Source organism: Medicago sativa, chromosome 5 (assembly GCF_051527215.1).
Source record: "Medicago sativa cultivar Bolivia chromosome 5, Bolivia_mono, whole genome shotgun sequence".
Taxonomy (NCBI): Eukaryota; Viridiplantae; Streptophyta; class Magnoliopsida; order Fabales; family Fabaceae; genus Medicago; species Medicago sativa.
In genome coordinates this window covers 43,205,581-43,221,388 of record NC_140753.1, presented here as the reverse complement: position 1 = coordinate 43,221,388, position 15,808 = coordinate 43,205,581, and the positions used below count along the sequence as shown (strand labels likewise).

General features: G+C 33.4%; 2 protein-coding genes across 2 annotated transcripts; one reads left to right on the top strand and one right to left on the bottom strand.

Annotated features, from left to right (window-relative positions):
- Positions 1 to 2,581: 2,581 nt before the first annotated feature.
- On the bottom strand, positions 2,582 to 4,771 carry LOC146922278 (transcription factor HHO3-like). Its single transcript, XM_085715286.1, has 5 exons — positions 4,596 to 4,771; positions 4,216 to 4,463; positions 3,600 to 3,879; positions 3,434 to 3,510; positions 2,582 to 3,103 (listed from the first exon to the last, which is right to left on the bottom strand). Exons 1-5 carry the CDS (start codon positions 4,735 to 4,737, stop codon positions 2,759 to 2,761), a joined length of 1,092 nt encoding a protein of 363 aa, XP_085571412.1. The 5' UTR covers positions 4,738 to 4,771; the 3' UTR covers positions 2,582 to 2,758.
- A 1,114-nt stretch (positions 4,772 to 5,885) lies between these two features.
- LOC146922277 (uncharacterized) lies at positions 5,886 to 7,287 on the top strand. The gene is made up of 2 exons (XM_085711508.1): positions 5,886 to 6,123; positions 6,263 to 7,287. Exons 1-2 carry the CDS (start codon positions 5,886 to 5,888, stop codon positions 7,285 to 7,287), a joined length of 1,263 nt encoding a protein of 420 aa, XP_085567634.1.
- Positions 7,288 to 15,808: the final 8,521 nt, after the last annotated feature.

Genomic DNA, 15,808 nt, shown 5'->3' with positions numbered 1-15,808 from the left:
TAATAACTGATTTTTTGTTCATTTATCATATATTAAAAAAAGAATGTTTATGTAAAAGAGAGAGAAAAATGATTTTGAGTGTCTTGTCAAGTATCTATACATTCCGCATTATCATAAATGCAAAGTAAAATATATTGAATTGAGAATGATGAAGCAGTAATTATAATTGAAAAAAGTAATTAATATTGTATTGAAAAGTGAAATAAATCAATTATTTTAGGACATTTATTTTATACAAATAACTCAGTTATTTTGGTTTCTGTAAAAAAAAACTCATTATTTTGGGACCGAAGATGTACTTCTTTCGATCATATTTATAAGTAAGGTATAATATTTTAGATTCATTAAATAATTAATGTATTCGGTCACATTTATAGACCATATACATTTTTTTTTTGAGAAATAGACCATATACATTTGTTATTCAATAAATCCAATTTTTTTTATTTTTTTTTACTTGTAAATGTGACCGGAGAGTACTATCCTTCGTGAAATCTTTTGGCATTTTTAACTCGGGTGGCCACTGGATAGCAATAAATCTCCAACTTCTTTGTCCTATGCAACACAACGTCAAACGAGAAAATGAATTTAGACATTGTGCTCATTGCAAATATTCTGTAGGATATTCTCAGATTCTTCCCTTTGGAATCATTAATGAGACGTTAGAATCCTATTAACCCCATCACATCATTATCATGCAAATATAAATATTTGGATCATCCATCTCCAAATTTACAAATATGTTCAATTAGTCACAGGTTGAACTGATCTGATTTGTAAATTTACTAAATACTCCCTCTATCTCATGGTATTATTTCTCTTATTTGGATTGTGCGTGTAAGAAAATGATTAATTGTGCTATCTTCAATGGTAAAATTGGTTACATTTATCAAAATAAAATTTTAGTTAGTTTTTTTTTTTGAGCATTTTAGTTAGTTGTATGATTGGATGAAGTGAAATTTAATAAATCAAAGTAGATTCGTGAAAAAAATAATGGTTAATTATGTTTTTGGTCCCTACAAAATTGCGACCTTGTAAGTTTAGTCCTTACTTAATTTTAATAGCATTTTTAATCCCTACAAAAAATTTCTGCACTCAATATTAGTCCTAACTCAATCCAAATTTGTTTAATTTATGCTTAAACTCTTAAGTTTTTCAACAATTTTTTACAGGCGTGTTAAAAACGTTATTAAAAGGTCCTCCGAAAAAAATATCGCAAAAATTTGATTTCTACGTCCATATTTTTGTTACTTATATCTTAAACTTTTGTCGTTTTAAAAAATTCATATTTAATTTATTTCATGTTAAAAAATTATAGATTTTAGTAAATGAACCTGTCATAGTGTTATAAACTTGTATAAAAGAATCATTAAAAAATTTAAGAGTTTAAGGATAATTAAACAAAATTTATTTTAGCAGGGACTATAATTATAAGTAATTTTTTTTTTGTAGGATTAAAAAAGCTATTAAAATTAAGTAAGGACTAAACTTAGAAGTTCGCAATTTTATAGGGACCAAAAACATATTTAACCAAAAAATTAATAAATGTTATAGTGATATTTTAAAGTGACAATGATTTTGCGATAGATAAAAAAACACAAAAGTGACAATTATTATGAAACTGTCTTTAAAAAAAAATATTATGAAACTGATGAGTATAAATTTGATATAAAATGCTCTAAGGACACTTAGAAGCTATAAATTGAGTTAAAAATTAATTTTTGTGTTCAAAAGATAAAATTGGAAAGTTTTATAAAAGGTATAAAATACATCATTTGCAAAAATAAAAAAAAAAATCTTATCTTTAGTTTCTAAATTTTTGTCTCAAGACCACAAATTAGCATTTCTCAATTATTAAGGATTCGATAAAATTGATAAACACAAAGACTATATTGATTTCTGTAAAAAAAAAAAAAAAGAGAGAGAGACTATATTGATTAACATAAACTAATTTATCATTTCATAAATTTAAGTATCAAATTATTCAACAACTACAATTTCGAGTTTTGGTGTATCAATGGCTTGGTGTCCATTATGTTGTGCCCGGATCAGTCACAGATCATTATGTTCACTTTATTCATTTGACAGGCTTACCACAATGTACTCATTATTATCTTAAGGTCATTTGGTTGGCTTGTTGCTGGGCAATTTGGAAGGAAAGAAACTACTGCGTCTTCAACAATGCGGTTCTTGATCCTTTCAGTATTGTTGATAAAGTGAAGCAAACTTCCTTTTTGTGGCTTTCTTCGCATCCTGTCCCTATAGCGTTTGATTTTCATGATTGGTGGAGATACCCACTCCTTTGTATGAGTGTCATGTAATTAGTCTATTTTTTTCTTTTTTTGGTGGTGGCATTCTTGTTAGGTGCCTCTGGTTTGTAACAGACTTTGGGTGTCTCATCACTTTAGCACACCTTGTGCGGGGTGATTCACTCTACTTTTGAGCAATATATTCCATTTTGATTTGTTCAAAAAAAAACAACTACAATTTCGAAGTTAAAATGGAAATTTAATCGATTAGAAACTGAACAATTTTTTTAACCAAAGAAAATAGAAACCGCACAAATTGATCACCAATGTAATAAAGTTGAACATGTTGCCTAGGAAGGGCGATTTATTTACTAACATACAAAAACGTCACTTTCATTTCACTATATTTTCACTTGTATAATTTAAGTCCCAAACAACTGGAAAAAAGAAAAAAAAGAAAATTCAGAAAATATTAATTAGTATAAAATAGCTACAAAAATGAATTATTTTCAGCATCTTGAAGTTGTAGGTGTATGAGTGGAACATGATGAGGCAGGGGAGTTAGAATGAGCAACAATTCTTTCTACAGAATGTGAATTCTCACTCAACTCAAATTTTTTCTTAAACTTTGGTTTTATAACTGTTGTTGTAGATGAAGGATGTGTAGCCACAGGTGCATAAATTCCTGTTGGAGTAGTAACTGTGGTCAATTCTCCTGACACTGTTGTTTTGGTGGCTACTGCACCATATTCTTGTGGTTGGACATAAATGTTCCCTACTAAGAACATAGGAGCTGTATGTGAATTAGAATTGTTGTGAATTATTGGGCTCCTTCTCGTGTGCAGACGAAATTTCTGTCCATGTCCGAAAATTAAAAAAAGTTAGACCATAATTTAACAATCAAGAAGATCGTATAGTGATATCTGCTAATATGAATTCGAGTTCTATGCAGTCGCAATTCTGATAGTCAAGGATCTTGACCGTTAGATTAAAGGTTAGACAGCTCGTATTCGAGATATACTTTAAGCTTGATTTGGTATAATCAGAATACGAGATGTCTAATCTTCATCTACGGTAAAAATCCGTGGATTGCAGGGTTTACTAACCACGTATAATCTTGGTCTGAGACAAGGAAAATTATACAAATGGAACAAAAAATCAAAACGATGAAGTGGTAAACTAACCTGCAAATGACTTTTGACTTCATCGTTGGTGAGGCCATCGACTTTCATTAGTTCCCGGATCTGTTTCGGCGTGGCAGCTACATGTCACACACAATTCACATTTAGATTCGGAACAATTAACAATAAGAATGAACTAATTATGCTGATGAGTAATATATTCACTCACAATTTGAACCACCAAGTTGTTGAAGGGCATGCAAGAAGCGTTTGTGCAATTCCTGCGACCAGCACCGACGCTGCTTCCTCTGACCTTTATCGTCTTTTTTGCTGCCGCTTTCAACAATTGGTTCAGTAGAACTTGTAGCAGGTACTTGAGGCGAACTGGTTGGTGCTTTATCACTTTCTAACGCATTATCTTTTTCAGCAGCGATTTCCTCTTTGTGGAATGGTTGAAATGCTCCACCATTTCTCTTCACTTCTACAACATTTGTTTTCCTAGGCACTTCCTGAACAAACATTTCAAATTCTCTTAATTTCTTTTCCATTATGAAACAAACAAAAAATTCAAAAGCAACAATTTCATTCAATGTATCAAGCAGACAATAGGCTTGATGGATTGAGTGACGCGGAAGAAGTCCTAATCAAAAGTTTCACAGTTCAAAATCGCTAATTTACTAACGTTTGCTTATAAAATAAAAATTCATTTATTAAAATCAACCTTGGTTTCGCCATCCAGAGACGGTTAGCGGCACAACTTGTTGTCTGCTTGCCTTTCAGTCCAGTGTAATTTTCTATGATTAAATCGTACAAAAAAATTCGACTTTGGTTTTGCAATTTTATACCTCTTTAGCAGATGAAGGGTTGGGATTCCACAACTGAACAGATCTTAGCCAATCAGATTTCATCTTATGTGATGAATGTTGCTCATCATTATCATCATCATCTTCCTCATCATTTTCATCGCAATTGGGGGACAATGCCCTTTTCTTGATAGGAATAAACTCCTCAAAAACAAGGCCTTCATCAGTTGATGTCTGTTCCGAACACTCCGATTGTGTTCCAAACAACTGTTGCTTACACGTTTCAATGGCTGCATATTCACAAAACATAACATATAAAAAAAAGTAGAAAAACACAAACCAAAAAACCAATGAAAGAAACTTTAACATGGTATAAAACAAAGGATATATTTTATTTTTTTCTTCTGGTTAGTTTTGTTTACCTTGTGTAACAAGCTCAAGAGAAAGAGGAAGGTCTCTAGGGAAAACCTGGATTTTCTTCTTTTCTTCTTCCAATGCTAGGATATAGTCACGAAATTCCATTTTATGCGAGTGCATTTTATCATCGAATTGCATTGAAACCATTAAAATTTATGTGAATGTGTTGTTGAGGGGAAACAGTTTGAGGAAGAGGGTAAGGATGAATATATAGGGAATGAATGAGGTTTTGTCCAAATACAGAAAAACGGATCCACCAATGAAGAATATGGGATCTGAACAGAATCAAATTTTGGAATAAACTTTGAAGAGAGAGAATGGCTTATAAACATTGAGTTCGGGTCCTCGCATACTAAGACGAATCTTTGATGCCTTTAATATTCTTGCCTTGTTTAGTTAAATATTGTTTTTGTTAAAGGTTTTTCTATCATCATGGGTATATTTGCACACTTTTTTTTTTAATTAAAGGTTTTTATATAATTTTTTAATGAATAATTGTTGTTTTTTTAATAAAAAATTGTTTTAGTTGTTTTAACATGTGCAATATTGCACATGTTAAACAAACTTCTTTTTTTAAATAAGGATAGTTAAATATTGCTTATTTAACACGAGGAATGATATTTGAACAACTATTTCTATACAGCTTTTGTGATATTTTTTTTTCTTCCTCTTTTTATTGGAGAAAAACAGTAGAGAAAGAAAGAATAAGACAGAGAGTAAAAATACAATAAAAGTTGTTCTAAAAGTTATCAAAAAATAATTTTACAAATATCATTTTTCATTAAAGAGTTATATGTCTACACTTTATATTTTAACGCAGTTATTAACACTTCATTTTTGTTTTTTAATCTATCTTCCACCAAACATTTTCATTGTGTATTACCAAATTTAATGACTAAAGTTTTAGAAAAACATTGATATTTTTCTACACTCACAAAACTAACTCATTTCATTCATCGAAGTAGTTATAATACATGAATGAATATAATAAAAAATTTGGCGACTAGTTTAAGACAATGTCGCTCTTACTAGTAAATGAACGACATTGTTTGTTTGCCTCTGAATAAAACTTATACTGAAGTTTGATAAATATCTGGGGTTACCTTCTATGATAGGTAGGAACAAGCAAGCAACCTTCAGTTTCACTAAAGATAGAGTGTGGCAGAAAATCACTTCATGGAGCAGTAAATGCTTGTCGAAAGCTGGAAGGGAAGTGTTGCAAGCCATTCCGTCTTATGTCATGAGTATATTTCTATTACCTTCTACTCTTATTAATTCTATTGAAAAAATGATAAATGGCTTCTGGTGGGGAAATGGGGGGTAATGGCAGCAGAGGAATTCACTGGCTTTCTTGGGATAAGCTCACGGTTCATAAGACAAAAGGAGGGATGGGTTTTCGAGATTTAACGGCCTTTAACTTGGTGATGTTAGGCAAGCAGGGTTGGAAGTTTCAAACTCAACCTGAGTGTTTGGTTACAAGATTATTTAAAGCTCGTTATTTCCCTGGCAATGATTATCTTGAGGCGAAGATAGGTCATAATCCGAGTTTTGTAGAGAAGTATTTTTAGTGCAAGAAGGGTGGTTCGTGAAGGTATTAGATGGAGAATCGGGAATGGTATAAAAATCCCTATTTTTGAAGCGCCTTGGTTAATAAATGGAGGGTGTATCTCAGGTGTTGACCAATCCAATGAGGTTATCACAAAGGCTAAAGTTCATTCTCTCATTGATCATTATAATAATTATTGGAATTATAACTTGGTTAATTATTATTTTGATCTAGACACAGTTCATCAGATTCTTAAGACTCCTCTTATTCGTCAAGTTAAAGAAGATAAATTAATTTGGAGAGCTGAGAAAAATGGGCACTATTATGTTAAAAGTGCGTACAGGTTGTGTATGGAAAATATAGCAGATAATTCTCAATTTCATCGCTCGGGTGACTGGGCTAGTATTTGGAAACTTAAAGTCCCTACGAAAGTAAAAAATCTGTTGTGGAGAATTTGCAGGGAGTGTTTGCAGACTCGAGCACAGTTATTGGATAAAGGAGTGAATTGCACATCATTGTGCGTTATGTGTGAAGAAAGCTATGAAGATGCAAGCCATGTGTTGTTCGATTGTCCGCGTGCAAGGAAAATATGGCAGGATTGTTTGCTACTAATTAAGGTGAATTCAATGATGCTAGTTAATAACACAACGACTGAACTCATTTTTGCGTTGCTACAAGAATCGTCGTGTGTTCAAGTTGAGTTGTTTGCAACGGTTCTTTGGAGTTTGTGGAAGAGCCGTAATATGAGATTGTGGCAGAATGTCACGGAAACCAGTCAAGCCATATTGGAATGCGCAAGGCAGCTGCTTTTCAGCTGGAGGGACGCGAACCGGAAGCAACAGAACAGCAGGCTGGCTGTACAACAACATGACAGCATGACTGCTGCACCAATTGGGCTGATTTCAGCTGTTCAACAGTTAGCAGATGGGGAAAATGTTGTACAACAGGTTCATGTTAGATGGCAGAAGCCGGAACATGGAAGATTGAAATGTAACGTTGATGCATCATTTTCGAAAGCTTTAAACTGTGTTGGTTTTGGTTTTTGCATTCGGGATGAGGCTGGAAATTTTGTACAAGCACAAACAATGTGTTTGAATCCGGTTTGCTCAACATATGTTGGAGAAGCTTTGGGACTCTCACATGCTATCTGATGGGTACATGCTCTACAACTAACAAATATGGATTTTGAATTGGATGCTAAGAAAGTTGTGGAATATTTCAATAAAGGGAGTAATGATATAACTGAGTTTGGAGCAATAGTGGAGGAATGTAGAAGAATTTGTAATCTTCACTTTGAAAACTCTAGGGTAGAGTTTACTCGGAGACAAGCGAATGAGGTCGCTCACACTCTAGCTCGAGAGGACACATTCCTAGCTAGTCCCCATACCTTTAATGTTGCACTTCTTTGTATTGCGACTTTAATTATTAATGAAAAGCTATAAGCTATTTGCTCTAAAAAAAAGTTTTACAAACACTTGATAAAAAGCTAAACTTTATCTATGTCTTGGAAGGGGCCTATGCCCTCCAGCATAGACAAAAACCTTCTACCCACGATGTCGTCAACGACTAGCTTATAATCTGATTCAATAGACATTCGAGTATAACCTTAACTCATAAGCCAAATCAAAGCTTGCTTTAAACGCGATACTTCCGCCTCTCGAGGACTTGGTTGGTCGGTCAACATTCCATGTTTTTTGCACACGTATGAAATTGCCCTTGTCGTCTCTAACACACTTGTTGATGATAAAACAATTTTTATCTATGAAAATAGCCGCCTTTAAGATACCTTTAGACCATATTTACTTGATTAACTACTCGCATTTTGCTCGCTACATTTTTTCTACTGCAATTGTGTTTCCTTCACAAGCTGATCGTGAGCACACCCTCTGCCCCCTCGTGTTTACCTCTCGCCATTTATGCATATTATCCTTCGTTATTTGAAAATATATCGTTTGATTTTTTTTTCTTTATTTTCCCAAAAAATTTCATTCCTACTTTCAAAATGCACCAAATGACCATCATAAACGTAATTAATTGACTTTGCGATAACAACTTGTTGGAAATTCTACTTTGATTATGGTATACCCTTAGTCGCCTTATTGTTGCAATTGAGTTGTCTTCATTGCAGCCTCCAACATCTCATTGTGTTGGGTTTGCATGGGTGGATTTAGTCCCAGGTTGCTTAGTGATTTGACCCGTGTGGTGTTTAAAACATGGGCTGCCCTCACCTTATAAGTCAATTTTGTAAGGATGAGCTAGGCTGCAATATAAAATTCAATATGGTATTGGAGCTAATCCTTGATTTGTCGTTGGGCTTCCTACATCATCCATGCCTCAATCACATTGGGACCAAACGTGAGGGTGTGTGTTGGAAATTCTATCTTTATTGCAGTCCGTCCTTAGTCGTCTAATCGCTACAGTTGGTTGTCTTCATTGCAGCCTCCAACACCTTCACTATGTTGGGTTTGCTGAGGTAGATTTAGTTCCTGATTGCTTAGTGATTTGACTGTGTAGTGTTTATAAACCATGGACAACCCTAACATTACAAGTCGGTTTTATAAGGATGACTTGGACCTAATATTAAATTCAATATAGTTGCCGATATATAGTACCGAGAGGCGTTTTAAACTTATCTTGGATGGTTTACACCCTCCAACAAGTAGAAATGGTATTGCGCCGGTAGATAAGTGGTTGACCACTCCGGATATGGGTCACATTATTGCTACTTGATACAATACAGCCATTGTTCTATTCACTTTGCCCGAAATAGGTATATTTGAGACATATTTCCGAATCCGAAGTGCTCTGCCACTTAAGCCACATTCCAACATCATGTGTCTTTGCTTAATTCCCAGCCACTTTCTTCATGTTTTGTTGAAAAAAAAGTTGTCTGTTACCACCTTCTTGTATGGAGTGGATGAATCACAAGATTTGTGAGGCAGAGAAATGACATTTTGAGTTTATGGATAGACAAGCCGCCTTCAATGAGCTCATGTCTAAGGAGCCGAAGCCGCCAAAGAAACCAACAAATGAGCACAATTCTATTACGTGTAACACTACTACTCCGAAAAAGCCAAAGCAAGATTTTGAAGTCATGGATGAAGATGTTGATTGTGCACTATCACTAGTCTAGTTAGATAGATTATGACAATTTTTGATGGTATTATACCGACATATTTTTGGTGGCCGGTTATGTCACACCAATTATTGCTCGCATTTTTTTGTCTCTAATTATTCAACTATTTATGTTATATTTTTTCTCTCATATTTGTTTTTCATTATATTTTGTGAAGTGAAACATGTCTGAAGATGTACAGGTTCCAGTTTGATGAGAACCTAATATTCTCACCTTATACAAGAGATAATTTAATAATGGAATAAAATTAACCAAGTTAATTTTGGTTCCAAGTGTTATTTTCGTAGGCAATTATATAGCTGTCTTGTTTTTATCATATCTAGAGTTCCGGATGACCGATTGAGGTGATCTTTAATGTGTTGGAAAGCTTAGAATATTTCCTAAATTTCTTATGTTAAACTCAATATCAGATTCAGCATGTTTCTTGGTGTAAAATGGGCATGAATTGGATGACTGTGATTTTGATGAATGGGCTGATGTAAGAGATGAAACAACACATTAAAGAAGCACATTTACTTCCTTATAGTTTTGCTTCAATTTTATTTCCTTCATCAATTGGTATCATAGCATAATTAAACCTTTTTTTATCATATTTTAATCCAATTGATGAAGGATAAAAAAAGGGTGTAATTATAGTTTTGTATTTTTGTGAATTTTGGATTAAAATATGATAATAAAAAGTGAATAATGGTGGAAATAGAGAGAAATGGTAATCAAACAAATTCCCAATCCAAGGAAGATGTTTAATTTGGTAGAGGATCGCCACAAGAAACGTGGTTTCTTGATAAGATCAATGCATGGTTCAATCCATAACCAAAAAGAAGCAAAGCTTCCAAATTCACATAAAGTGACTTTTTTTTTTTATCAAAATTCTCTATCTTACATATCATTTTCGTGCTCTATTTATATGAGCTTATTACATGATGATTTTGACTCTAAAACTCTTAGAAAATGAAAGGAAATGCAGCCACTAATTTCAATAATGTTTTGGTGGCTGATTAATGCAAATTAAAGGTTACAAAATGACTTTAATGTGGGTGGCTGCATCAATGCATGGAGATGTTATACATTCATTTGCTTCTTTACTCATCATGGCTGAATAGTTTCAAGACGTTACACTTTCATAATTCAACTCCATCTAACCTCCATTGTGCTTCTTTAATGTGTTGTTTCTTCTCTTACATCAGCCCATTCATCAAAATCACGTCATCCAATTCATGCTCATTTTACACCAAGAAACATGCTGAATCTGATATTGAGTCTAACATAAGAAATTTAGGAAATATTCTAAGCTTTCCAACGCATTAAAGATCACCTCAATCGGACATCCAGAACTCTAGATATGATAAAAACAAGACAGCTATATAATTGCCTACGAAAATAACACTTGGAACCACAATTAACTTGGTTAATTTTATTCCATTATTAAATTATCTCTTGTATAAGGTGAGAATATTAGGTTCTCATCACAGTTGAAGCTCATTTCTGATACGAGAGCGTGAGAAAGAGGGTTAAGTTCTTTATAACTCCCACTTACAAATTGGACGAGTTGAAGGCACAACTTGACAGATACTTTATCCATATTGGTGCAAATCAAAGAAAATCTCATGTAGTAGTAAATGTGTCAGACATTGACTTGAGAGAGGATAAGGAAGAGGACTTTTGGAAGACCGTGTATTATCCACAAATTCTAGAAGATGATAGCGACGTTGATTACATGTTTAGGTTAATGGTTGAGAATAACACTTTATATCTTTATGTCTAATCAGTTGAAGTGTAATATTTATTAACGTGTAATAGTGTAATTTGGTCGAATTTGTGTCCGTAATGTTGAATTTTAATGAATTTGTGTTATGTGTAATTTAACGATGAATTTGTGTAATTTTGACCGTTTATGTGAGATTATGTGAGTTTTGAAATTTAAGGACAAATTTGTGCAATTTGGATTGTTTACGTGTCATTAAATGTGTTTAAGTGATTACGCGTCGTTAACGATGTGTTTGAGTAATTTTGACCGTTTATGTGAGATTATCTGATTTTGGAAATTTAAGGACAAATTGGTCTAATCTGGATCATTTATGTGTCATTAAGTGTGATTAAGTGATTACGAGTCGTTAACGACGAATTTGTGTAATTTGGATCGTTTGGATCGTTTATGCGTTATTATGTGATAGTGTGATAAACGGTGAATTTATGTAATTTGGATCGTTTCTGTGCGATTATGTGATTATGTTGTTAAACTGGCGTAATTCGGTTTAGTTATGAATGTGTCGTGATTGCAAGTCATTTATGACATTTCAAAATTCTGTTCAGTTACTGCATTGCATTAAATGCAGTAAATGTTGTCTGATATAAACGTGAGTTAACTCACGCTAGTGTAAATGTCAACGTGACTTAACTCACGTTGAAATTTATATCAGCGTAAGTTAACTCACGCAGCGTGTGTTAACTCATGTTGACATTCACACTAGCGTGAGTTAACATGCGTAAGGGTATTTTCGTCTTTTCAGTTGGGAGCGAGCAATTTCTGTTGGGTAAAGAGCAGAATTCTTATTGAAGAAACTTTATCTCTTCTTTTTTTCTTTCTTTTGCATTGCTTGCGTATCTCTTGTGCATTATCTAATGATGTTTCTACCCTGGCTCATTAATTTTGTGGGTTACAGGCAGGGGCGGATCCACGTTGAAGTGAGGGTGTGCGCCTGCACACCCAGAACTTCCAAAAATTAAACATACTATCTTATATTTTTGCATATTGAACACCCTGAAATTTTATTCTTGCATACCCTGACCCAATCACGTAAGAGATTGAAGGGAAGAAATATGTTGAAGAAGAAAATGGGGAATCGAGATGCATTTGCAGAGTAGAGGAAAAAAGAAGAATAAGAAAAGTACAGCAAACAGAAATGGGAACGGCGGCCGTAATCTGAAACCGTGTAATACATGTGCAAGTGCTAGATTTAGGTTTGAATTTTGCTCTTCCCCTGCACAAAACACTCGCGCCCTGCAGGCCATGCCAAAAATGCCCATGCATGACTTAAGTCACGCTGCGTGAGTTAACTCACGCCAGTTCAATTCATGTAAGAGTTCAATTCGGTTCATTCATATTGGAGAAGACAATTCATTCACGTTCCATTCAATTCATTCATGTAACAAGACAATTCATTCACGTTTCATTGGACCTATCAAACATAACAAATTTGCAAAAGTCATTAAAGGGTTGTAATCGGTGCAGTACAATAGGACCAAAGTCATCTCAGAAAAGCTTCTTCTTGTGTTCACACCTTACCTTGCAATCGTATATATACAAACCCCAATTTTTATTTTTATTTTTATTTTTGAGTGCATTATACAAACTCCAAAACGACATTAAGGGGAAACCTTTCCCCTATACAAACGATATGCTTTGCAATTTTCTGAATTTGTAATTTGAAAACGAGTCATCATAAAAACTGTTATAATGGGAAATCAATCAAACCGTAACACGATATTGCAGCTGTGAGCAATTTTTGAGTTCAAATTGTATACAAAAGGAAAGGTTATGCGGCTGTGCAGTGGATGTGGATGGAAGAAATAATGGTGGAGAAGGAGAACAGAGCGTGACTTAAGTCATGTAGAACAATACACCTGCGTGGTGTGGCTTAACTCACGCAGGGGTATTTTAGGAAGTTCAGCTAGGCGCGAGTGTTTTGTGTTGGAGGAAGAGCATAAATCTTTAGGTTTTGTATAACTCAACATTTGGGCTTTTGTCCATGACCTCAACGGCCCAGTTTTTTTTATATATACTATAGTATAGAGCCACTAGACTTAGTTATCCTTATCTCTTTTTTGATAAAAATTTTAAGTGGTTTTCCAATTCTAAATAATTTTTTGAGAGCTTCTAATTCTTCTAAATCATAATTAAATAATCTTACCACCTTCATGAAGTTATAAAAAAAATCGTATATTATTATGAAAGTTGTACATTGTATATGTATTTTTTTTACACACATGTGTACCGATAATGCATACAAATGGATCTAATAATTATTTAAGTTTTTCTCCCTTATTTTTATTCGCTCACGTAATTGGTCTCTTCATCTTAAAATCATCTAGTTTTGGTTACTTTTCAGATTTTTAAACTTAAAAATGGTCATATATTATATCTGAATTAAAGTTTTTAGGGAACTTTCTAGTAATTTCATGGTTGGTGATAATTCCACATTATTAAATCGTATGAAATGTCATTTAAAATATGTCAGATCACCATTTACGAGTTTAAAAATATGAAAAAGAGACCAAAAATTGATGATCTTGAAATATGAGGACTAATTTTGTGAGTAGGGGTGTTCAAATCCAAACCGATCCAAAATAAAACCGCGAACCGGTCCAAAAAAACCGAAAACCGCAAAAAACCGAATATTTTTGGATGTGTTTGGATGTTGTTTTGGAAAAACCGCTATGATCGGATCGGATTTCGGATTGCCTTTTCAAAACCGAGCCGAACCAAACCGAACCGCAAAAGTAAACTTTTATACTTATTTATTATTTTATTAGTATTATATATTGCACTAATATATTGCTTATTGGTATTTAATCTTATATATTGCATTAATTTAATCTATATTATTACTACTTCATCTATTTCAATTATAATCAATCATTTAATGTTAACTTTTTTTAATAAATTTGTGTCATGTTTTGTATCAAACCTATTATTTTATTGTGTATGAGTAATATTAATATTTAAAAAAAACTTACATGTTACACTTTGGATATCCAAAAACCGATCCAAATTAAACTGCATATATTTGGATCGGATCGGTTCGGATTTTTTTAACATAATCATCCAAACCGAACCGAACCGCACGTGATTTTTACTTTGGATCGGTTGATTTTTTACCTCAAAACCGATCCAAACCGGACCGCGAACACCCCTATTTGTGAGTGCCTCAAATAGGAGGAACAAAATTGTAATTCAACATTATTTTTTTTACTAACGTTAAATAGTCTGCACCCCCTGCTCCAGGGTCCTGATACGCCACTGGTTACAGGTTCGGTCTTTGAAACTAATGGGGTGTGTTCAACTAATTTGGTTGATTATCATTTGGAAGGCTCGTTATATAATAATTATTCATCTCTATTTTGTGGACAACTTCTGACATCATAGAGTTTTAATATATTTGATTTATTTGGCTGTTAAATAACAATTGTAATCAATAGAAGTTGCCATTGAATCTTCAAAGATCTTAATTTATTCAGCTTTTGATGTTTTCATGGCTTGCTTACTTTGAGCGTTGTACATGTTGTGTCAGAGAAACTGTTTAGCATATCATAATTGATAATGAAACATCAAATTTATATTGATCTGGAGGAATTCCTGTGATGATATGGTTTCAAACTTGTACATGGGGCCAACTGCCAATACAATATGACAGAAATCTATAAAAACTCATCAAATTTGGACAAACTGAAACACATTACCAAGCAACCCTTATCATAGATAATAAGCGGAGGCTAGAACCAAGTTGCTTCAACAAATGATGGTCAATACCCTATGATCGATAATACCAAATTCTCAACACAAATATATTGAAACAAACAATGTATGCATAGATAGTAGTACAAGTAAATACCATTTTCTCTCTGAAGTAAGAAAAACATTGAAAATTTTACTATTTTCTATTCAAATTCATTTTGTTAACCCTGGTTGAACTCAAGGTTATGTTCTGTTCTAATATTGGTGAAAGTTGTATGCTGCAATCCAATATTCATTTTCATTCATTTGATGTTAATAGGATGTCCATGGTAAAGCCTGCATAACTTAAAGCCTAAAATTTGAAAGAAAGGCTTTTGAATTAGGTGGTTTTTGAAGGTGATTTAGCTGCTGGTCAGAGTACTATTTTTGGGGGCGGTACTGATTGCATTGCTGCTACTAAAAATCATGTTGAAGAAAAAAGATAAAAGAAGAAAAGCTTTGAAATTGTTGTCAGGATACATTTTTTATACACCATCCATTAATTATCACTAAAATTTGATTTCAAGCAATATTTTGATCATGTTTGTAACATACATTCTCAAGAAAAAATATTTAAGAAATTGAACCTTTGGCTGAAGAAGTCAATTTGAAGAAATATATCTGATCTATTCTTCATAACAATTAACTGTCCATGACAATTGTCAACTAGATTAGCTGCTAATTTTAGTGCATTTGATAGAAACAAAGGGTCACGGTGCAGAAACAAAGTTACATATCAGTTTACACATGCATATATAATACTTCAAGCATTATTTCCCAAAACAGAACAGAATAAATAAAGAAACAATAAGCAAATTAGAAATATTGCTAAGAGTGTTGCTATATATCGCGAGAGAGTTCACTCGCGAATATCCCGAAATGGAACATATGGTAATCTTATAATAATGTTAATCATGTGCCACCGCTTGCATAGTCCACTAAACCCATCAAAACAACGCAATATGCCCACCCTAAAAGATTGTCTTTGTTCATTGAAAGCATATCAATATCACCCTAAAAGCTTCAATGTGTAGAATCCAAT

What these genes read in the sequence shown, in the direction of transcription:
- LOC146922278 (XM_085715286.1), bottom strand. Translation starts at nt 4,737, where the DNA reads ATGGTTTCAATGCAATTCGATGATAAAATGCACTCGCATAAAATGGAA. An exon ending in TCTTGAGCTTGTTACACAAG is followed by an intron (nt 4,464 to 4,595) that starts GTAAACAAAACT and finishes GTGAATATGCAG; the next exon opens with CCATTGAAACGTGTAAGCAA. An exon ending in ACCCTTCATCTGCTAAAGAG is followed by an intron (nt 3,880 to 4,215) that starts GTATAAAATTGC and finishes ATGTTTGTTCAG; the next exon opens with GAAGTGCCTAGGAAAACAAA.
- LOC146922277 (XM_085711508.1), top strand. Translation starts at nt 5,886, where the DNA reads ATGGCTTCTGGTGGGGAAATGGGGGGTAATGGCAGCAGAGGAATTCAC. An exon ending in TTATCTTGAGGCGAAGATAG is followed by an intron (nt 6,124 to 6,262) that starts GTCATAATCCGA and finishes GGTGTATCTCAG; the next exon opens with GTGTTGACCAATCCAATGAG.